The sequence below is a fragment of the Myotis nattereri genome (assembly GCF_964212035.1).
Source record: "Myotis nattereri genome assembly, chromosome: Y".
Taxonomy (NCBI): Eukaryota; Metazoa; Chordata; class Mammalia; order Chiroptera; family Vespertilionidae; genus Myotis; species Myotis nattereri.
This window is the reverse complement of record NC_138094.1, coordinates 9,013,652-9,037,799: the sequence shown is the minus strand read 5'-3', so window position 1 is coordinate 9,037,799 and position 24,148 is coordinate 9,013,652. Positions and strand designations below refer to the sequence as shown.

At 41.6% G+C, this 24,148-nt stretch overlaps 1 protein-coding gene across 1 annotated transcript in view; it reads right to left on the bottom strand.

Moving 5' to 3' along the window:
• Window positions 1-3,674: 3,674 nt before the first annotated feature.
• The window catches only part of LOC308512320 (centriole and centriolar satellite protein OFD1-like), a gene marked incomplete at both ends in the record, with an annotated part of 142,442 nt that continues 121,968 nt past the window's right edge, over window positions 3,675-24,148 (bottom strand). The window contains 6 exon segments of the mRNA XM_081082100.1: window positions 3,675-3,740; window positions 12,581-12,733; window positions 13,389-13,540; window positions 21,071-21,184; window positions 22,181-22,293; window positions 23,757-23,881. Coding sequence (XP_080938226.1) covers window positions 3,675-3,740; window positions 12,581-12,733; window positions 13,389-13,540; window positions 21,071-21,184; window positions 22,181-22,293; window positions 23,757-23,881 — 723 coding nt within the window.

Below are 24,148 nucleotides of genomic sequence, written 5' to 3'. Positions count from 1 at the left end.
GGCCAGCCGGAATGAGGAGCTTGGTGGCTGACATCACCTGATGGAGATCACGGCTACTCCCAGAAGTCTCGGCCTAAGTCAGACCCTGCCCAGGGGCTCTGGGCCCCACTTCAGAGCACGGACCTTGCGAGGGAGCAAGACAGCCGCGATGTCGTGTGTGGCATCTGCATGGACAAGGTGTGGGACAAGCCGGAGGGCAAGCGGATCTTCGGCATCCTGCCCAACTGCACACAAGCCCACTGCCTGGGCTGCCTGAGCACCTGGCGGATGAGCCGCCAGCACTTCCCGCTGAATGTCATCAAGGCCTGTCCCCAGTGCCGTGTCTATTCCAGCTACATCATCCCCCACAAATTCTGGGTGAGTGAGGGGGGCAGAGAAGGTGCAAATCATCAGGAACTTCAAGGCTCGGACCAGCCAGATCCGATGCTGGTACTTTGCGCGGGGGAATGACCGCTGCCCCTTCAAGTCTGACTGCATTTACCTGCACCAGCTCCCGGACACGGCCCCATCCTCGGCTTCTCCCTGCCCATCCTCGGCTTCTCCCTGGCCCAGATTGCACATAGCCGGCCTCCGGGAGTGAGATGGTGCTGGGCTCCGCAGTGCTGCTGGAGGACGGATGTTCCTGGATTATAACCTGGCCGCGGCCTTCTTGGGGTTAGAACTCCTGCTGGATGGCACCAGTTCTTAACCACAGGCTCCTGCAGCCAGGACCAACGTGTGAGGGGTGGGGTTGAGGGGCAGGGTGAGTTAGGGGGAAGGTCTTTCCCCTTTTGGGGTTTCTAACACGTCTGTGACAAATGTAAAACTTGTATGTTACCTATGACGTTAACGGAGCCCACTAAGTGGGATGGAATTAGCCCCCTCTCCACCTCCATGAACATGAGAAGGGTGGAGGGCTCTGGGTAAAGGGGAGGGTTCTCACTGCCTTACTAGGGACTTGGATTTTAACTTTGCCCTTTTGTAGAAGGATTCTGACAGAAAACCAATAAAATGCACCTAAGCCAAAACAAACAAAAAACAATTAATCCAAAAAATAGGCAGAATTGAAGACGTTTTTCCAATGAAAACATACAAATCGCTAACAGGTACATGAAAATGTGTTCAAAATCACTAATCAGGGAAATGCAAAATCAAAACCACAATGAGCTATAACCTCACACATTTAGGTTGGCTATCATAAAGAAGACAAATGTTGGTGATAATATGGAGAAAAGGGGAACCCTTGTGCACTCTTGGTAAGAATGTAAATTGGTCCAACCACTATGAAAAACAATATGGAGGTCCCTCAAAATATTTAAAATAGAACTACCATATGATCAGCAATTCCACCTCTGGGTATTATCAAAAGAAAATGAAAACAGAATACTGAAGACTCTGCACTCCAATGTTAGCAGGTATAATGCAGCAGTAATCACAATAGCCAAGATATAGAAACAACCTAAGTGCCTAGTGTCTATAAGGGATGAATGGAGAAAAATATGTGTGGGTGTGTGTAAGAGACTACTATGAACAATTATAGGCCAACAATTGAACATCCTGGATAAATTCCTAGAAACACAGCCATGAGAAGACATGGAAATCCTCGCATATGCAACAACATGGATGATTCGTATGCTAAGTGAATAAATTACAGAGACAAATGCTAAATCTCTATATGTGGAATCTTAAAAAGAACTCATATAAACAGAGACTAAAGTAAGGGTTTACCAGAGGCTGAGTAGTGGGCAAAAAGAGATGTTGGCCAAAAAGCATATACTCCCTGTTAGGGAATGAGTAAGATTGGGAAATCTATTATGTGTTATAGTAACTATAGTTATAATGCTATGTTGTATAATTGAATATTGATGAGAGTAGGTCTTAAATGTTCTCACCACAAATATTTGATAATTATATGACATGATGCAGGTGTCATTGAATTCCATGGTGGCAAACATTCTGCAGTAGTGTGCCAAATGAACACATTATATACCTTACCTTAAACTCACAATCTTCTGTCAATTTTATCTCAATAAAGCTGGAAGAAAAATAATGTTATCTAAGAGCTGTTGCAAGAGATGTCAAATTCTTGGTGGCAACATGAGTAAATGTTTTGCTTATGCTAATTGTGACAAAAAAAAAAATAGTGCTTAAATTCTTTCAATTACTTTCCAAAATATTCTTCAATAGCCCTGGCTGGTGTGGCTCACTTGGTTGGAGTGCACCAAAAGGTCACAGGTTTGATTTCTTGTCAGGGCACATACCCAGGTTGCAGATTTGATCCCTGGTCAGGCACGTAGGGGAGGCAACCAAACTGATGTCTGTCTCTGTCCCCGTCTCTAAAATTAAAAAACTAAGAAATGAAAAACATATTGTCAAGGATTAAAAATACTTCAAAGATAAATTTCTTAAAGCCTAAAGAATAACACTACAAAGCCTTATCATTTTGTTGTAGAACTCAAGGGCTAGACAAGTATTAATGGCAAAAACAATTCAGCTTAGCTTGTATTTGTAAAGGAAGATGATCCACTCCAGGATTTTCATGGAAGGACTGACCAGATAAATCCTTCCTGTGTTAGGCTGGATTTGGGTGAAGTGCATTTTCTAAAGGCCATTCTGGAAGAGCTTCTAGGGGCTGAGCCATTCCCAGTCCTGGGATGTATTCCATAGAAGCAGCTCCAGCACAGCCCAGGCTAGAGGCAGCGATGCTGGTCTAGACACCTGGGTCCTGGCTGCACAACTGGATGGTCACAAGACCTTGGTCAAGTCTCTAACCTCTGTGTCCCACGTTCCCTAATCTATAAAATGCAGGCAGTCACACTTCATATGGCTGATATGAGCATTAAGTGAGTTAATACAGGTACAAGTTTAAAGAATACCTGACACACAGTCAGTAAGTGCTCAGTAACTGTTACCTTTTCTTCTCAGGGTTTGGGTTCATTCTCAAGACAAAGATGTCAGAAATAAAGCCCAGTGTACTATGCTGTTTCTGGCACCTAGAATGAAAAAACTTTGTCTTTATTTTGAGGGACAAATCAGAAGGATGGTGCTGGGGAAGATGGCCTCTGGTTTGACAGGCAATAGCCCAACTCTGGAGAGCAAGGAACACAGAAGAAACGACCAAAATGCAGTCCGGAAATTTGACCAATAACATGATTTTCAAAGAAATATCTAACACAAAAATGAGGAAAAAAACACGTAACAGCTCATTCTAGTGTAATGAAAGGTCTAAGTATGAGAAATTCTGATTATTTTTAATTTTATACACTAGAGTACCAAATTAAATGATGAAAAAGAAACCACCCTGTATTAAACAAACATTTTTTATTGAGAATTGTATTTATTACATTGTGTTACATGAGAAAAAAGCTGGGCAACACAGGTGGTTACCAGAAGTCATCTGGTTCTTCATGAGACAGCCCTGTGAAACTAAATTAGAGAAAGACAAAAATTTTAAAAATTTGTTAAATTCTTGTCAGTTCATTAGGGGACCTTTCTAATGTTCTCATTCCTTTCCTAATCAGTAGCCATATCATAACTTCAAAATGTAAAAGATTCTTTTGGCAGTCAGTAATTTTGATTAATTCAATAGTTTCTTAGAGGCAGACCTCAACATATGAACAATGCTCTTGGGCTAACAAAGTCAGCAATGTGATGAATGATTTGCATAAGAACACAATGTTGGGGAAAGGATACCTTTAATCTTTATCACTAGGGAGCAGCTTGTCCACTTGTGAGTCTTCTCTGACACTCTTTATTGAGCTCTGAAAAGAGGAGAAAGAATAATTTTGAAATTAGAGGTGTATTAATGTATTAATTTTATTAAACAACTAGGGGCCCGGTGCACGAAATTCGTGCACCGGGTGTGTGTGTGGGGGTAGTGTCCCTCAGCCCAGCCTGCCCCCTCTCACATACTGGGAGCCCTCAGGCGTTGACCCCCATCACCCTCCAATCGCAGGATCGGCCCCTTGCCCAGGCCTGACGCCTCTGACAGAGGCGTCAGGCCTGGGCAGGGGACCCACATTTCCCCCCATCACTGGTTCTGCCCCCAGCCCAGGCCTGATGCCTCTGGCCCAGGCGTCAGGCCTGGGCAGGGGACCCCCAGACCCCTCCGATTGCTGGCTCTGCCCCTTGCCCAGGCCTGATGCCTCGGCCAGAGGTGTAGACTCCCATCACCCTCCGATCGCCTGATCAGCCCCTTGCCCAGGCCTGACGCCTCCGCCAGAGGTGTCAGGCTTGGACAAGGGACCCCCATCTCCCCCCGATCACTGGCTCTGACCCCCGCCCAGGCCTGAGGCCTCTGGCCCAGGAATCATGCCTGGGCAGGGGACCCCCATCTCCCTCTGATCGCTTGCTCCACCCCTCGCCCAAGCCTGACACCTCTGACCCAGGCTTCAGGCCTGGGCAAGGGGACCATCATATCCCCCCAATCCCCGGCTCCGCCCCCCACCCAGGCCTGATGCCTCTGGCCGAGGCGTCCGGCCGGGGCAGCGGGGACCCGCAGCGGCAGCAGCGCCGTGATCCCCCGCTCTGCCCCTGCCCAGGCCTAACACCTCTGGCCGAAGCATTAGGCCTGCGCAGGGGACCCCCAGCTCCCAGTGGTTGCAGGCTCCGCCCCTGCCCAGGCCTAACGCCCCTGGCCTAGCCATCCGGCCCGGGCAGCGGGGACCCGCAGTGGCAGCGGGGGGCGCCGCCATCGCGCGGGCTCCGCCCCTGCCCCTGCAGGACGCCTCTGGCTGAGGCATCCGGCTCGGGTAGCAGGGACCCGCGATCATGGGCTCCGCTTTAGGCACAGGCAAGGGACCCCTAGCTCTCGGGACTGCCAGTTTCGACCGTGCCCAGCTCCCATCGCTGGCTCCACCCCTACTTCCTGCTATCACTGGCCAGGGTGGCAAAGGCGCCTGATTTTCAGATCATGGCTGGGGGGCAGGGCAAAGGTGGCCCCAGGGCCGCCTTTGAACTGCCCCCCACCTCTTAGCTCCCCCCTGGGTTTCCCATCACTGTCAGTGGCAGGGAGCTTCTTCCTGCTTTCCCTTTCGCCTCCCTGCATGTGCCTACATATGCAAATTAGCCGCCATCTTGTTGGCAGTTAACTGCCATCTCAGTTGGCAGTTAATTTGCATATAGCCCTGATTACCCAATGAAAAGGGTAGTGCCGTACGCCAATTACCATTTTTCTCTTTTATTAGTGTAGATTTTGATTTCTCTGAAACTCTTAAAAAAATGATTTTGAAAATATCAGAAGATCACAGACATTCCAGAAAACTGGGATCTTAACCCAGCCAAAGGAATGACATTTCAATTTTTCAATTTTATTTATTATTTTGTTAGCTTTTGTTTTTCTTTTTTGTTCCCCCCCCTTTTTTTTGTTTGTTGCTTTTATTCTTTCTTCTTTCTTTGTTCTCCTTTTTTTGTTGTTTGTTCCTTTATTTCCTACTTCTGTACACATTATTTTTTCAACCACGTGAGCAAAAGACATGTGAGCGGTGCACTCTTGTCCAGGGAGCATTAGCCCCGTGAGCAGCCTGCGTCGAGCCAAAGAGAGGCAGCCTCATGTGGCCTGCCCCTATCCAAGGAGCAGCAGCTGTGTGAGCAGCCCGCTTCCCCATCCGAAGAGCAGCAACCACATGAGCAGTCTGACCTGTCCGAGGAGCAGCAGCTGAACAAGCATCTTGCCCTTGTCCAAGCAGCAGCAGCCGCACAAGCAGCCTGCCCAATCCAAGGAACAGCAGCTGTGTGCCCATCCGAGGAGCAGCAGTTCTGCAAGTGGCCTGGCCCCATTCGAGGAGCAGCGGCAGCCGAACCCGGTCCAAGAAACAGCAACCACATGAGCAGACCGGCCACATCTGGTGAGTGGCAGCTCTACACAGCATGCACCGGAGGAGCAGAGCCACAACAGCCTGCACCTGTCTGATGAGCAGCAGCCGATACTAGGAGCAGTAGCCCCACAAGCAGCCCACCACAGAGGAACAACAGCAGCATGCAGCCAGCCCCCAATCAAGGTTCAGCGGCCACGTGAGCAGTCCGCTCCAGGTCAAGGAGTAGCAGCTGCGTGCGTAGCCAGCCCCAACCAAGGAACAGCAGCTTCGTGATCAGCACATCCTCTGTCTCAGGAACAGATTCTGTGTGTGAAGCCTCCCCCCACCAGCCAGAGGAGCCACCACAACTGTGAACAGCACCCACCAGAGGAGCTGCTGCCAACTGAGGAGCAGCTGCTACAATAACCGCCAGAGGAGCAACCACAGCCCGAGGAGCCACTGCCACCCAAGGAGGAGTCGCTGAATGACTCAACATCTAGATATGTCGGTGAGATCAAACATGGGTACACAAAGAAACCCCCGAAAGAAAGAGAAGGAGGACTCGCCAGAAAAGCAGCTAAGTGAAACCGAGGCATGCATGACAGAAAAAGAATTCAGATTAAGGGTCCTAGAGTGCATAAACCGGATGAAGGAAAAACTCAACAACTTATGCAAGAAGCAAGAAGAAACAGATAAAAAAAATCAATAAATTATGTAAGAACCAAGAAGAAATGAAGAGAGATATAGCTGCAATAAAAAACACCATTGAAAGTTTCAACAGTAGACTAGGAGAAGCAGAGGACCAAATTAGCGAATTAGAAGACAGGGAAGCAAAACTCCCAAACTGAATTGCAATTGGCGAAAAAAAATTAAAAGACAGGAGGAGAGCCTAAAGGAGCTATGGAACAACATGAAACGAAACAACATGCGAATAATAGGGGTGCCAGAACAACAGAAAGAGGAACAAGACTTAGAAAACCTATTTGAAGAACTAATATCAGAAAACTTCCCTGAGGTGGGGAAGAAAAAAGAGTCACACAAGCACAGAGAGTCCCAAACAAGGTGACCTTAAAAGACCCACATCAACACACATCATAATTACCATGGCAAATGTTCAGGACAAAGAGAGAATCTTAAAGGCTGCAAGAGAGAGACGGAAAATTACATACAAGGGATCTCCCATTAGATTATCATATGATTTCTCAACTAAACACATCAGGCCAGAAAAGAATGGACGGAAATTTACACAGTGATGCAAAGCAAAGCAATGAATCCAAGAATACACTATCCAGCAAGACTATCATTCAAAATTGAAGGGGAAATAAGAAGCTTCACAGACAAAATAAGGCTAAGGGAGTTTATCAATACCAAGCCAGCAATGCAAGAAATGCTAAAGGGATCAGTGTAAAAAGAAGAAATAAAAAGCTCAGAAAGAAAACACACAGAAAAAATAGAAATGGCTACAAACAAGTACCTTTCAATAATAACTTCAAAGGTAAATGGACTAAATGCTCCAACCAAAAGACATCGAGTGGCTGAATGGATAAAAAGAAAAAAAACAAAAACAAAAACAAAAACAAAACAAAAAACATGACCCATACATTTGCTGTCCACAAGAGACTGACCTCAGAATCAGGGACTCACACAGACTGAAAGTGAAGGGATGGAAAAATATCTTTCAGGCAACTGGAAATGAAAATATAGCTGGGGTAGCAATACTTATATCTGACAAAATAGACCTCAAAGTGAAGGCCATAATAAGAGATAAGGGAGGCCACTTCATAATACTAAAGGATTGAATATACAGAGGATTTAACCCTGAAAAACATATATGCACTCAATACAGAAGCACCCAAATACATAAAAAAAAACTCCTGGAAGATATCAAGGGAGAGACTGACAACAATACAATCATAGTAGGGGACTTTAATACACCACTGACATCACTGGATAAATCCTCTAGACAAAAAAAAAAAATGGTAAAGAAACAGCAATCCTAAATGACTCACTAGATCAGATGGACTTAATTGACATCTTCAGAACATTTCACCCCAAAGCCACGGAATATACGTTCTTCTCAAGTGCTCATCGGACATATTCAAAAACAGACCACATACTGGGTCACAAACAAAGTCTCCCCAAATTCAAGAAGATTGAAATCATACCAAGCATTTCCTCAGACCACAAGGGCATGATACTAGAAATAAACTAGAATAAAAACAACTCAACATTTTCAAACACTTAGAAATAAAAACACTTAGGAGCTGAATAGCATGTTATTAAATATTGATTGGGTTACCAATGAGATCAAAGAAGAAATTAAAAACATCCTGGAAACTACTGACAATGAAAACACAACAATCCAAAACCTATGGCACACAATGAAAGCAGTCCTGAGAGGGAACTTTATAGCTCTACAGGTCTATCTCAACAAACAAGAAAAAATGGTAGTAAATCATCTAAAACTACCTCTCAAAGAATAAGAAAGAGAGCAACAAGGAAAGCCCAGAAGGAGCAAAAGGAAGGAGATAATAAAGATTAGAGCAGAAATACATGACATAGAGACAAAAAAAACAATACAGAAAATCAATGAAACCAAGAGCTTGTTCTTTGAAAGGATAAACAAGATTGTTGAACCTCTAGTCAGGCTCACCAAGAAATAAAGAGAGAGGACCCAAATAAACAAAATCAGAAATGATAATGGCGAAATAACAACAGACCCCAGAGAAATACAAATGATTGTTAAAAAATACTATGGACAACTCCACTCCAACAAACTAGACAACCTGGAGGAAAAGGACATATTCCTAGAAACATACGTCATTCCAAAACTCAATCAGGAAGAATCTAAAAATCTCAACAGGCCAATAACTATGGAAGAAATTGAAGAGTCATCAAAAAGCTTCCAGCAAACAAAAGCCCAGGACCACACGGCTTCACAGGGGACTTTTACCAAACATTCAAGGAAGAACTAAAACCTATCCTCCTCAGACTACTACAAAAAATTAAAGAGGAAGGAACACTTCCAAGCTCATTTTATGAAGCCAGCATCACCCTAATTCCAAAACCAGGTAAAGACAACACAATGAAAGAGAATTACAGGCCAATATCCCTCATGAACATAGATGCCAAAATCCTCAACAAAATCTTGGCAAATCAGATCCAGCAGTACATAAGAGAGATCATACACCATGAACAAGTAGGATTTATCCCAGGGATGCAAGGATGGTACAATATCCGCAAATCAATAAACATGATATACCACATAAACAAATTGAAAGAAAAAAAACACACAGTCATATCAACTGATACAGAAAAAGCATTTGACAAAATTCAACACCCATTTTTGATAAAACCTCTCAGCAAGGTAGGAATAGAAGGATCATACCTCAACATAATAGAAGCCATATATGACAAACCCACAGCCAACAGCATACTCAATGGGCAAAAACTAAAACCATTTCCCCTAAGAACAGGAACAAGACCGGGATGCCCACTCTCACCACTCCTGTTTGACAGTGTACTGGAAGTATTAGCCACTGCAATTAGACAAGAAGAAGAAGAAATAAAAGGCATCCAAATTGGAAAAGAAGAAGTAAAACTGTCTTTATTTGCAGATGATATGATATTATACATAAAAAAAACCTAAATACTCCATCAAAAAACTATTAGACTTAATAAATGAATCTGGCAATGTAGCAGGATACAAAATTACTGCCAAGAAGTCAATGGCATTTCTATGCACCAATAGTGAACTTACCGAAAGAGAGACTTAAAAAGCAATCCCATTTACCATCGCACCAAAAAATACTAAGCTACCTAGAAATAAACTTAACTAAAGAGGTAAAAGACCTCTATTCAGAAAATATTCATGTTCTTGGATTGGTAGAATCAACATCATTAAAATGTCCATAATACCCAAAGAAATGTATAAATTCAAGGCACTTTCCATTAAAATACCAATGGCATATTTCACAGACCTAGAACGAACTCTCAAAAAATTCATCTGGAATGAAAAAAGACCCCAAATAGCTGCAGCGATCCTGAGAAAGAACAATGTAGGTGGGATCTCAATACCAGGTATCAAGTTGTATTACAAAGCCACTGTTCTCAAAACTGCCTGGTACTGGCACAAGAACAGACATATAGATCAATGGAATAGAACAGACAGCCCAGAAACGGGCCCGAACCAATATTCTCAATTAATATTTGACAAAGGAGGCAAGAACATACAATGGAGTCCAGATAGTCCCTTCAATAAATGGTGTTGGGACAATTGGACAGATACATGCAAGAAAATGAAACTAGACCGCCAACTTACACCACACACAAAAATAAACTCAACATGGATAAAGGACTTAAATATACGACCAGAAACCATTAGAATATTAGAAGAATCCAAAGGCAACAAAATCTCAGACATATGCCAAAGCAATTTCTTCACCGATACAGTTCCTATGGAATTGGAAACTAAACAGAAATAAACAAATGGGACTACATCAAAATAAAAAGCTTCTGCACAGCAAAGAAACTATCAACAAAACAACAAGAAAACCCACTGCATGGGAGAACATATTTGCCAATGTTATCACCGATAAGTTTTTAATCTCCAACTAGGGAACTCATACAACTTAATAAAAGGGAGATAATCCAATCAAAAAATTGGCAAAGGACCTAAATAGACACCTTTCAAAAGAGGACATTCAGAAAGCCAAGAGACATATGAAAACATGCTCAAAGTCACTGAAATCATCCGAGTGATGCCAATCAAAACAACAATGAGGTACCACCTCACACCTGTCAGAATGGCTATCATCAACAAATCCACAAAACACAAGTGCTGGAGTGGATGTGGAGAAAAAGGAACACTCGTGCACTGCTGGTGAGAATGCAGACTGGGGCAGCCACTATGGAAGACAGTATGGAGTTTCTCAAAAAACTACAAATGGAACTCCCATTTGACCCTGTGATCCCACTTCTAGGAATATATCCCAAGAAACCAGAAACACCAATCAGAAAGGATATATGCACTCCTATGTTCATAGCAGCACAATTCACCATAGGTAAGATCTGGAAACAGCCTAAGTGCCCATCAGTAGATGAATGGGTTAAAAAACTGTGGTACATCTACACGATGGAATACTATGCTGCTGTAAAAAAGAAGGAACTCTTACCATTTGCAACAGAATGGATGGAACTGGAGAGCATTATGCTAAGTGAAATAAGCCGGTCAATGAAGGAAAAATACCACATGATCTCACTCATTTATGGATAATAAAGACCATTATAAACTTATGATCAAAAATAGATACAGAGGCAGAGCTGCCTCAAACAAACTGTCAAACTACAGCGGGAAAGCCGGGGAGGGCTGGGTGGCTGGAGAGGGGTGACAAGAGATCAACTGAAGGATTTGTATGCATGCATATAAGCATAACCAATGGACATAAGACACTGGGGGTAAGCGAGGCCAGGGGATTGTCAAGGGCGGGAAAAAAAGGAGACATATGTAATACTCTTTATAATACTTTAAGCAATAAAACAATAAAAAATACTAAAATAAAAAATAAAATAAAATAAAATATCAGAGAGGAATGGAGAGGGAGAGATAGAAACATCAGCAATGAGAATCATTGATTGGCTGCCTCCTGTACGTCCCTCACTGGGGATTGAGCCAGCAACCTGGGTTATGTGTCCAGACCAGGAATCAAACTGTGACCTTCTGACTCATAGGTCAACACTCAATCACTGAGCCATGCTGGTTGGGCTGAAAACTTTTTGAAATATACAGTAGGTCCTCGGGTTATATCGCGACATAACGCGATTTTCCCCGTTAAGTCGGAACCCACCTATAGAATCACCTACATCACTCACATGGAGCACATACACAGCAGTAATGAAGTGAAAGAGTGAAAAAAAAAATTAAAGCAAGATAACAATTCCTGACCTTTACTTGTGGCAGATAATAAAAAACAAAGCACATATGTACATATGTCGAAATGACGGAACTTTTTTTTATTAACACTGTAAATGGGAGATAGTGATGTAACCGCAAAACAACATACATCGAGTTCAACGTAACCCGAGGACTGCCTAAATATAATTTGAGTCCAAAACGTTGACTTTTAGATGTGAAATTTAGCAAGCACTCTAACTGTCCTGTGCGCATTCTCAATAGCCATAGTATTCTAGACTTATGTAATATATTAGAGGCCCAGTGCATGAAATTCGTGCACTCAGGGGGTCCCTCAGCCCGGCCAGAACCCTCTCACATTCTGGGAGCCCTCGGGGGATGTCCCACTGATCGCTTCGCGATGCTACAGAGGTGGGAGAGGCTCCCACCACCACCGCTGCGCTCGCCAGCCATGAGCCCTATGGGAGCGCACTGATCACCAGGATGCAGCTTCTGTATTGAGCATCGGTCCCTGGTGGTCAGTGCCCATCATAATGACTGGTCATTCTGCGGTTCAACCATTTGCATATTAGGATTTTATTATATAGAATTCATGTCTCAGATAGTACCAATCCATTTGTTTTTCATTGATAGCACTTTCATTCTTGTTCTGAAAATAATGAGATAGCTCCAATTTTACAAACCTTACCAATCAAGATCTGTTCACTCTTTGGCCCAAGCAAAGGAGATAACATTTTGTCAGAAGTGTAATATACATACGACTTGAGGCTCCATTTGAATTTTGGATTTCCTCTGCTGTTACCTTTTGTCTCCAACTCCTGTCCCAAGGTTTTCTAACAAACCACAGAAGCCCTCACATCCTCACATACAGACCACTGGTCCATAGCATCAGTACCTTATCCACCTTCTTCAGGTCTTGGTCCTTTTGGGTGATATGCATGTATTTCTTTAAAGCATATTCACCACAAACAGATTTGTCTTTCATTTCCTGAGCACTCACTTCTAATTCTTTCTCCATTTCCGTCTTGAAAGACTCTTCAATAATCTGCTGTAAATAGATGACCAGCAAAATAGGAGATACACATATACATTTTAAAAACACATAGTACTATAACTCTGTTTCTTTATGTGACATGTGCATGACAGAAAACTGTTTCATTCGTTGCTACTATCAAAGTGGCACAAATATATCATGTAATGAAGAATAGGAATTACTGTGCCTAAAGTGTCTGTGTTCCAGATCAAATGAGCCAGGAATTCAAGGAACATGATACAGAAGATTAATCTACGTAAGGTCCAGCAGGCATGAGAAGTAGCAGGGTAATCCATCTGCCTGGGACCAGAATCAGGACATAGAAAGTCAAAGACAATGAGGAGGGAGGAGGGCAGGGCAGCCTGAGGAAGCCACCAGATTGGCAGCCACCTCCCCCAGTTTCTTCTGGTCCTAGCCAGCTGACCTTGAAACCCCTTACACAGGGAAGTTCTACAGCAAAGCAGAGTCCATCTCCTTTCCGAGTGTGTTTTCAGGAACATGAGAATGCATGCTCACAGACTTGCAAAGCTCCCTTTTCCTATGAGACTCCTATTATGCCCATGTACAGCCCTTTTCAGTGGGCTTAAGCACAGGAGAGGATTGGGATGCCTGCAGCAAGCTTTTTAAAAGTTACCTACTAGCATGGAGAACTGAGCTATGCTTATTATACCTTTTCTCGATCCAGTTTTTCTAGTTTTCTCCGTTCTCTTTCCAAAGCTTTCTGTTCATTCTGCCTTCTTTCTTCTCTCAGCTTCTGTTCTTTCAGCAGGTTCCATATTCTTGCTTCTTCACTCTCTTCTCTAACTTCTTTCTCATCTGCACCTAAAGAGACAGAAAATAAAGAGCAGAGGCCCAGGGAGACAGCTCAACTCTCAGTTGATTGTGTTGGCCTGCTGATCCATCTTCATGGTCTCGCAGCCTCCAGCCCCACACCTGGCACAGCATCTGCCTTTTACTTTACTTAGATGAAAACAAGTCACCCTTGCCATGAACAACTTCAACTGTCCTCCTGCCACAACACATTTCCTTATCTTCCTCACCCCTTCTTCTGTACTCTGCCCTTCGCAAGCCTTGCATTTCTGCCTCTATCCTCAGTTGTAACTCTCTATTTAGGATTCTAACTTAAACATTAGTCTGTATTTATACAGCAGTTGTATAACTCTTCCCCTAATTCCCACAAAAGCAATCGAGCCTCTCCCGCCCAGAACAGTACAAAATTAGTACAAAACCAGCACCCCGCCCCTGAACCCCCCTAGTCATCTTACCAACATTTCCCACTTGCCCTGGGCCGATCCCTTCCTGGAGTTTTAGCTATTACCTCTGCCCTGATCATTCTCACATCTTTTTCTCTAGCACAGATCCCTCCCCGAGTCTCATCCGCATTTCTGGCCAGTTCCCTACCATCAACACTTGGAAATCCCACAGCATCAGCTTCAGACCTGAAGTTATCATTCCTGTCCCTTTTTATCATGCCTTTCTACACTACATTCACTCATCCACCAGGGCTTACAGGCTCTAACTCCCCCAGATACTGCAATAAGACTACCTCTCACCTTTTACCTGGACAGCTGAGCTGAAATAACCTAATCAATGTGCTCACCCTGACATCAGTCTCTCTGCCTTCAAGCAACCACCATCAGCAGCACCCTTCATTTCCTGAAAAGAAGACCTGGATTTCTGTTGCTGTCTCTGCTCTGGTGGTGTCCACACCTTCTTTCCGGACTGACCTGAAATAGTACACTACTTCTGCACTGGGAACACTGCACCTCCAGCAGCAGACTCATGCTACCTGGGTATATTTGTGCCTCCCTTGCTCTGTGCTTTGCTTTCAATCTCTCCCTAACCTAATACTCACTTCCTCCCACCTCTCCCACACAACCCCACCACTGAGCAAGCGCCCAGGACCCTGAAAAAAGAGATAAACGAACAGAAGAATATACCATGTTCATGGACTGGTAGAATTAATATCATTAAAATGTGCCTACTATCCAAAGCAATCCTTAGATTCAATGCAATCACTATTAAAATGCCAAGTGCATATTTCACAGATCTAGAAATATGCAAAAAATTTATATTTGCATATAAATTTGAATGTTCTGAACATTCAAATGAGATACAGAACACTGAAAAAGACCCCAAAATAGCCACAACATTCGTTTTTGTTTTTGTGTTTTTGTTTTTTTTTCGGTATAGCAAAGGCGGAGATTTGTTAAAGAACAAGTACAGACTCCAAAGTAGGGAGGGGGAAAGAGTACCACAGAACAGACTCCCACATAGGGAGGGGGGTAGGGTCCCCTAGCCTCAACATTCTTGAGAAACAGGAACAAATGAGACTACATTGAACTAAAAAAACTTCTGCAAAGCAAAAAAAAATCAGCATCAAAATGAAAAGGGAATCCACTGTATTGGAGCACATATTTGCCAATAATACATATGGTAAGGGGTTAATTTCCAAAACACATAAAGTACTCCTATAATCCACCAAAAGAAAAACAACCCCATTAAATGTGGATAGAAAATCTAAATAGATACTTCTCCAAAGACAACATACAAATGGCAAGAGACATGAAGATAGGCTCAATGTCACTAATTATTAGAGAGATGCAAATTAAAATGACAATGAGGTGCCACTGCAAACCAGCCAGAATAGCAACCATTAATAAGTCATACAATAAGTGCTGGTGAGGTTGTGGATAAGAAGGAACCTTAGCACACTTCTGGCTAAGGAATACAAGATACAGCCACTAAGTAAAACAGTATTCCTAAAGTGACACCTCTCCACCACCACATTTACACAGTATTTTGTACCTGCCTTCTCACAACCACATGAATCTGTTTGTTCTACATCTATTGTTCCAGGCTTTATTTGTCTATTCCCTGTAGCTCAAAGCAAAAGTCCTCACCTGTCACAGGTTTAACTCAATGTCAATCCCACAGATGGCTATGCTTGCCTTTCTCCTCTGGCTCTGGAAGAGCCTAAACTTTTGTAGGCTACACTTTCCCCCCAGCAATGCTAAGAGACAAATTCATAGGTTCACCAAAGGATTTTGAAGGTTTTTGCTAACAGGACAGAAACAACACAGTCATTTCGGACTCATACTCCTGGTCATGAAATTCAAATACCAGAGGAGGCAGTTGATCATTTTCACAGGCAGAAATGCAATCTTCTTCTTGCTTGCAGACCTAAATGCCATCACTTTATCACATGGAATAGCAATCTCAAAATAGAAATGCTGTTTGGTTGCTGACTTTAAACAATAAAGAAGAAAAAAGGACTATATCTTTGCTGTGCATTGCATAACAACATTTCGTTCAACAGACCACATATATGACAGTGGTCCCATCTTCTCTCTATATAAAAGTCCAAGCAACGGTTAAGACTGGCCGGTAGCTATGATGTGCACTGACCACCAGAGGGCAGATGCTCAAGGCAGAATCTGCTCCCTGGTGGTCAGTGTGCTCCCACAGCCAAGCTCCCACGACCAGACAACTTCCCATGGTTGCTCCCGCGACCCCACCCCTGCCAGTAGGCCCCGATCAGGAGTGGACAAGATGGCCCTGTTCACCAGCCAGGCCAAGGGACCCCCCAAAATCATGCACCAGGCCTCTGGTAAGATTATAATGGAGCTGAAAAATCACTACTGTCTAAGTGGTGTGGCTATCACCACATGGTAATGTAATACAATGCATTACTCCCGTGTCTATGGAGATGCTAATGTAAACCAACCCACTGTGCTGCCAGTCATATAAAAGTACAGCACATACAACTACGTCTAGTACCTAATACTTAATAAATATAATAAAGGACCATGTCACTGGTTTATGTATTTACTACACTACCCTTTTAATCACTGTTTTATAGTGGTTTTTTTTTTTTCTAATGATAAAGAAAAGTGTGCTGTGAAACAGCATCCCATGTTATATGGGCAGCAACTTCATATACCTCATGTTTATTACATCTCTCGATGGCGTCATTTTCTCCTGTGCTTGATTTAATCTTGTTTTGTACAGTAACATGCTGTATGTGCTTGCACCGGAGGGGCAATAGGCTACCTGGATGTACAGGAGGCTGTACCACCTAGATTTACAAAAGTGCACTCTGATGTTCACACAACAATGAATTCCCGAAGGACACATTTCTTAGAATATATACCTGCTATTAAATGGTGCATGACTGTACTTTGTAGCTACCTAATTAGTATTTCCACTGGACATCTCAAAGATATCAAGTTTTGGATTTTTTCACTTCCCTTTGTATCCAAACGAAGAGGGGAAATGATGATTATAAGAGAATTTTTCAATGATCAATGTAAACATTACTTAAGAATAATTTTAAAAGCCATTGTTATAATTTTCATTCTATCTCTGAGATAGAACACCTATGAACTCAGTTGGTTTCCTTTATTGTATTATTTTTATTTCCTACTCACCCAGGTCTCTGCGAAACAACCTATCACAGCCACTCTTGGGTGGCCACTGCCCCTACTCAGTATCTATCCCATCAGAGGTCTTGGTGATGGCTAGCTGACTGCTGACTTTCCCACTAGAAGCTCCATGAAGAAAGGGCTTGGGTTGTCCCACTGCAGTATGCCCAGCACCCAGCACACAGGAGGTGTTTGTTTTTCTTTTTTCACAATTAAATCAATGAGGTGATATTGGGTGATAGAGTTTTCATATATGAAGTGAAGGTTCTCAATGAAGTCTCGCTGAATGAGTGCTTTACAGGATGGTGTACCCTGGAATCAGTGAGAACAATCCTTTCAAAGTCTTGTTTCCTTTGGCAATTCCTCATCTCCCTGAGTATGCTGACTTGAACCAAGAAACTACTTACAAGAGGCGTTGAACATGATAGTCCCATCCAAACACTGGAAAAACAAGAGGTGGTTTTACTTAAGAAATCTCCTTTCAAGCTTGAGGCTTAAACTCTTTAGTTCAAGGAGAAAAAGATCTGGCTGGAGTATGAGACAAAGCTCTAATCTCCCCCTAGAGCTTTCCTCCCTGATTCCACACAGGGGAGGGAAGTGTGTAAATTAGAGACAGTAAGAAGAAAGAGAAAGTGGGCCAGACAAGTTTGATGACGAGTTTTCCTCCAATGTCATCAGCTCTTCTGAAAACTGAAATATAAAGGTTCTTCTGTCCTTATTTTTTTTTTAAAGACATGAAGGAAACAAAGAATTATTAACATACTACAATCACATTGAAGATGTATATGGGTATTAACCGCCATTTCAATTTTATACTATGATTTCCCAAAATGGAATGGTTTCTGAAGAACTGTCTTAAGCAAAAAGGTAACTGCTTTGTCAGACTATGGACAAATAAGAAAAATACAATCTTCCAAAACTCAATCAGGAAAAATCAGAAAACCTGAATAAGCCAGTAAGTACTGATGGAATTGAAGCAGTAATTAGATAACTTCCAGCAAACAGAAGTCCTGGTCCAGATGGCTTCATAGGGAAGTTTTATCAAACATTCAAAGAAAAACTAATACCTAATCTCCTCAACTATTCCAAATATCCAAGGGAAAGGAACACTTTCTATGAGGACAGCATTACCCTAATCCCAAATCCAGATAAAGCCACTACAAAGAAAGAGAATTATCCCCGATGAATACAGACCCTAAAATCTTCAACATAATTTTAGCAAATGAGATCCAGCAATACATTAAAAAGACCATACATCATGACCAAATGGCATTTATTCTAGGAATGCAAGGCTGGTACAATATCCACAAATCAATAAATGTGATATATCACATTAACAGACTGCAACACTCAAAAATCACATGATCATTTCAATCAATGCAGAAAAAGCATGACAAAATCCAACACCCTTTTTTGATAAAAACTTTCAGTAAAGTAGAAATAGATCATATCTCAACATATTAAAAAGCCATATATTACAAACCTACAGCCAATATCATACTCAATGGCTAAAAACTAAAACCATTTTCCCTAAGAATAGGAAGACAGGGATGCAACATAACAGGATATAAAATTAACACCCAGTAAACTATGGCATTTTTATATACCAATATTGAACGCTCAGAAAGAGAAATAAAAGAACAATCCCAATTAGCACTGCAACAACAACAAAAAATTGAGACTTATGAATAAACTTAACCAAAGCGGTAAAATACCTATACTCAGAAAACCATAGCACATTGAAAAAAGAGGTAGAAGAAGATATAAACTAGAGGAAGAATATACCATGTTCATAGATTGGCAGAAATAAATACCATCAAAATGTCCATACTACCCAAAGCAATCTTTAGGTTCAATGCATACCTATTAAAATACCAATGGCATATTTCACAGACTTAGAAAAATACTCTAAAAATTATACCAATAAAGACCTCAAAAGCTGCAGCAAGCTTGAGAAAGAGAAAAGTTGGAGGAATAACAATACTAGATATCAAGTTATACTAGAAAGCCACTGTAATCAAAATAGCCTGGTACTGGTACAAGTATCGCATACAGAGCAATGGAACAGAACTAAGAACCCAGAAATTGACCCACACCACTATACTAAACTAGTATTTGACAAAGGAGGCAAGAGCATACAATGGAGCAGAGGCAGTCTCTTCAAGAAATGGTGTTGGGATAATTAGACAGATATATGCAAAAACATGAAATAAGACCAACTTATACCATACACAAAATAAACTCAAAATGGATAAAAGACTTAAATTTAAGTTGGGAAACCATAAAAATCCTAGAAGAAATCACGGGCACCAAAATCTCAGCCATCTTACACAGCAACATGTTTATGGATACAATGCCTAGGGCAAAGGAAACTAAGAAGGAAATAGACAAATGGGGCTACATCAAAATAAAAAGCAGCTGCACAGCAAAAGAAACCATCAAGAAAATAACAAGAGCCCTGACTGGTTTGGCTCAGTGGATAGAGCGTTGACATGTGGACTGAAGGGTCCTAGGTTCGATTCTGGTCAAGGGCATGTACCTTGGTTACAGGCACATCCCCAGTGGGGGGTGTGCAGGAGGCAGCTGATTGGTGTTTCTCTCTCATCGATGTTTCTAACTCTCTATCCCTCTCCCTTCCTCTCTGTAAAAAATCAATAAAAGTATTTTTTTAAAAAGAAAATAACAAGAGAGTCTACTGCATGGGAGAACATATTTGCCAATGATACATCCAATAAGGAGTTAGTTTCCAAAATATATAGAGAACTCATACAATTTAACAAAAACAAGGTAAACAGTCCAATTAAAAAATGGGCAAAGGACATAAATAGACACTTCTCCAAAGAGGACATACAGAAAGCCAAGAGACATATGAAAAAATTCTCAAAGTAACTAATCATCTGGGAAATGCAAATCAAAACAACAATAAGGTACCAGCTCACACCTGTCAGAGTGGCTATCATCAAGAAATCAAATGACAGCTGTTGGCGAGGATGTGGAGAAAAGTACACTGCTGGTGGGAATGCAGACTGGTGTAGCTACTGTGGAAAACAGTATAGTTTCCTCAAAAACTTCAAAATGGAACTCCCATTTGACCCAGTGATCCCACTTCTAGAAATATATTCTAAGAAACCCAATGCACTCATTAGAAAGAATAAATGCACCCCTATGTTCATAGCAGCACAATTTACAGTAGCTGAGATTTGGAATGAGCCTTAAGTGCTCATCAGCAGATGAGTAGATAAAAAACACTATAGTACACTTACACAATGGAATACTGTGTGGCAGTAAAAAAGAAAGAACTCTTACCATTTGCAACAGCATGGATGGACCTGGAGAACATTATGCTAAGTGAAGTAAGCCAGTCAAAGAAAGATAAGTATCACATGATCTCCCTCATGTGTAGAATCTAATGAACAAAATAAACTGATGAACAAAAATAGACCCAGAGACATAAAAGCATGGAACAGACTGTGAACCCTCAGAGGGAAGTCAGGGGAGGGGAGGTGGGTAGGAAGAGCTCAATCATTGAACTTGTATGCATATATGCATAATGAGTGAACACAAATAATGGGATGGTGAGGGCCTGTGTGTGTGTGTGGGGGGGGGGCGGGCGTGTGCCAGGAGCAGGCTGGAAGAGGTCAATGGGGGAAAGAAGGGGACTTCTGTAATAGTTTCAACAATAAAGATTTTTTTTTAAAAAAAGCCACTGTTGGGGAAGATTAATGAGAAGCAACTCCTTTAATTTTCTCCTCTTTACATGTTCAAATTTATTTCAGAAATGTATTAACAATGGCAATACTCAACTCTAAGACTTTGAATAATTTATGCTTATAAAGGTCCTCCCTCAATAAATGAAATAACTCACTAGGAACAGGCTGGCATTTAGTAGCTATCATACTATCTGTAGTTACAACCAAGGAAAACTTACTTGGGTAATGAGAGGAGATAGGTCTGGCAGGAGGAGCACCCAAGGCAGTTCCCAAGAGGGGCATGTCACCAGCAGGATGGAGGCCATTCACTTCAAACTGTATCGGCATGTCTGCTGCATCTATAATAGGTACAAATGAGTGTCCCAGGAGTCCTTAACAACAGCAAAAGAAGGCAGGGCAGTATGGGGGTAACTTTGGCTGCGCTCAAGTCTCAGCCAAAGCAACCAAGCCAGATCTTTTCCTACAGAATTAATCCTAAGACTTTCAGCATACCACTTGACAATCTATTTGCTTCTCAAAGTGTTATTACACTTAAAAGAATTAGATTTGTTTCCAAAACTAGATTTATAACCCAACAGGAAAGTGACAGAATTCACCTGACTTGCTGATAATTATATGAACTCCATTTAGATAGTAAAGCCTTAACAAAATTGTTAAAAAGTTAGTTGCAAAGAATTTACCAATTTTACTAAGCTCTTTCATTTAACTGTTCAAAGTAGAGTACTTTCAGATTTGACAATGAAGCTCACAATGCAAAACTACAGATTATATGCAAATATAAAGATTTCCTAGGCTAGAGAGAACCTTAGAGCTGACTGACTTCTATATCCTAATTTTATACTTAAGCAGTATGCTCCCAGAGAACAATCTAAGGCAGAGCCAGAGCCAGGCCTCCAGTTTTCAGATAAGGAAGCTAATATACTTCCACCTCCATTCATTCACTAAGAATGAGGTTTCTACATCTGATGCAGTCATCAGAATCTGTATAACTTAAATAACTTAGCATCTTCATATTCCATAAAAAGAAAAAAAAATTAAGAATCAGGTATTTTAATCTGAGGCAATCCCAAACTTGGTAAATTAAGTTAAGGGTTCACTTGTGAGCTTAGCTCCAACTTTGAAATTATTGGTTATCTTGAAAATTAAAAAAAAGTAACACTCAAATAGACCCATCAAAATCTGTGATATAAAAAAGGTAATACATCTGTATCCATGTTTTTATCACAAAATACAAATGTTGTAATTTTTAAGGCCTTTGATTTAACAATGGATATATTTCACCAAGACTTAGCTTTCTACATTTTCAACTGTTAAAAACTGGTACTTACATTTAAACTTACGTTCAAAAGATGATCCAAATTCCTCATTATCCTCAAAAGATAGTTCATCCACATTTGAAAATTTATGTCTGTCTTGAACTTCAGTTTGTCTTTGATAAAGACTGGGTTGAAAGAATAAAATTCATGAGTGTGAAGTTGTAATAAGGTAAAACCAAGAGCACAGGGCTATGAAAAGCCTTTGTGACTCTGGAAAAGGCTCTAGAGCGGTGGTTCTCAACCTTCCTAATGCCGCGACCCTTTAATACAGTTCCTCATGTTGTGGTGACCCCCAACCATAAAATTATTTTCGTTGCTACTTCATAACTGTAATTTTGCTACTGTTGAGAATCGTCATGTAAATATCTGATATGCAGGATGTATTTTCATTGTTACAAATTGAACATAATTAAAGCATAGTGATTAATCACAAAAACAATATGTAATTATATATATGTTTTCCGATGGTCTTAGGCGACCCCTGTGAAAGGGTCATTTGACCCCCAAGGGGTCTCGACCCACAGGTTGAGAACCGCTGCTCTAGAGAATGAACTGTGCTCTGTGAAAATGAAAGCTGTCCTGCACTGGGCACGCTCCATGCAACTGGCATCATTCCAAGTAATCAAGACATTAGCTTGGGCACTCTGCAGAACCACCTTACACTGTGAGGCAGGTATTATATTGCTGACAAGAAATAATGTGGCACTCTCAATGCTTTTATATTTTCAAGAACCACAAAACGTTTTTGAAAAGAACAAATTCTGCACAGCATCAGTATGAGTCAGCTGAAGATGCAAAACTACAAGCCCCATGTGCATCCAAGTGCCCTAACTCCCACATGGGTGTGCTGTTTCTCCTCTTGGCTTTATCATGAGAAAGCAATATAAATAAATGCACATTACACGCATTAGGACCATGATGGACACATGTGGCAGTTTTCAACTCTGTACACTGGGAGTGAATCAAAATATGCAGACAGATGTCCAGCCTGGAGCCCAGAACTAAGGAGTCAGAGTGCCGTCCATATGGATCAAGCACAGACAGGAGTCTCCTATGCGCCTCAATCCCAGCCTGGGTGACCCGCCACCCAACTTCTACATACGCCATTCTACTTCAGCAATCAGACCCTACAACCCACTACCAATTCAGTATTTATCTCAATAGACAAATTAGACTTTTGTTTGGACTAAATGCCCAAATATTTTTTAACTGACTTATTTTTTTTGAAGGACTTTAAAATTAAAATGTGTGAAACTACTTCAAGTTTAAAAATAAACTGAATTTGCTTTTGTAGATTTTGTATGTTGCTTTTTTATTTCTATAAACCAAGTCTATTCATAGAACTATGAAAATGCTTACTGCTACCATAGTGCACTGTGTACACATCAGGTTTAGCAAACAAGGAAAAATTAATTATTTGCTAAAAGGAATTTTCCCCAAATAATTCAGATGATTCTTGAAGATTACACATCATCTTACAATCTGATTCTACACTCCACATGGTCTTGAGCGTCACTTTAAAACAACGCAAAGTCAGGGCCATTCAGCTAACCAGACTTGGCTGGGCCAATCAGAATGTGGAACTTACTTGGCTTTCTGCTCCAGAAGGCTTGAGAGTGAATGGATGGAAAGGCTGTGCCTAGATTCAGTTGCTGAAGGCGGAAGCATTCTTTCAGGACAAGGACTGGGAAAAGCAAAGGCCTGGGATTGGTCCAGACCTAAAGGGCAAAAGGTATCAGGACAAGAGTATTACAAATTACACAGTGAAAACAGCAACATGGTTCCTAAGGAGTTTAATTTGAAAAGAAATTCTACTATCCTTGCAAATAGTTGAGTATGATGTATAACTGACCCACATTATTAAGGATTCAGCATTAATAATAAAACTAATCAGCAGTAAGGGAAAAGCCATTGATTACCATTCTCTGAACACGTCTGCATGTCAAGCAAAATGCTAAACTTGCTCTAACCCGTTGCCTC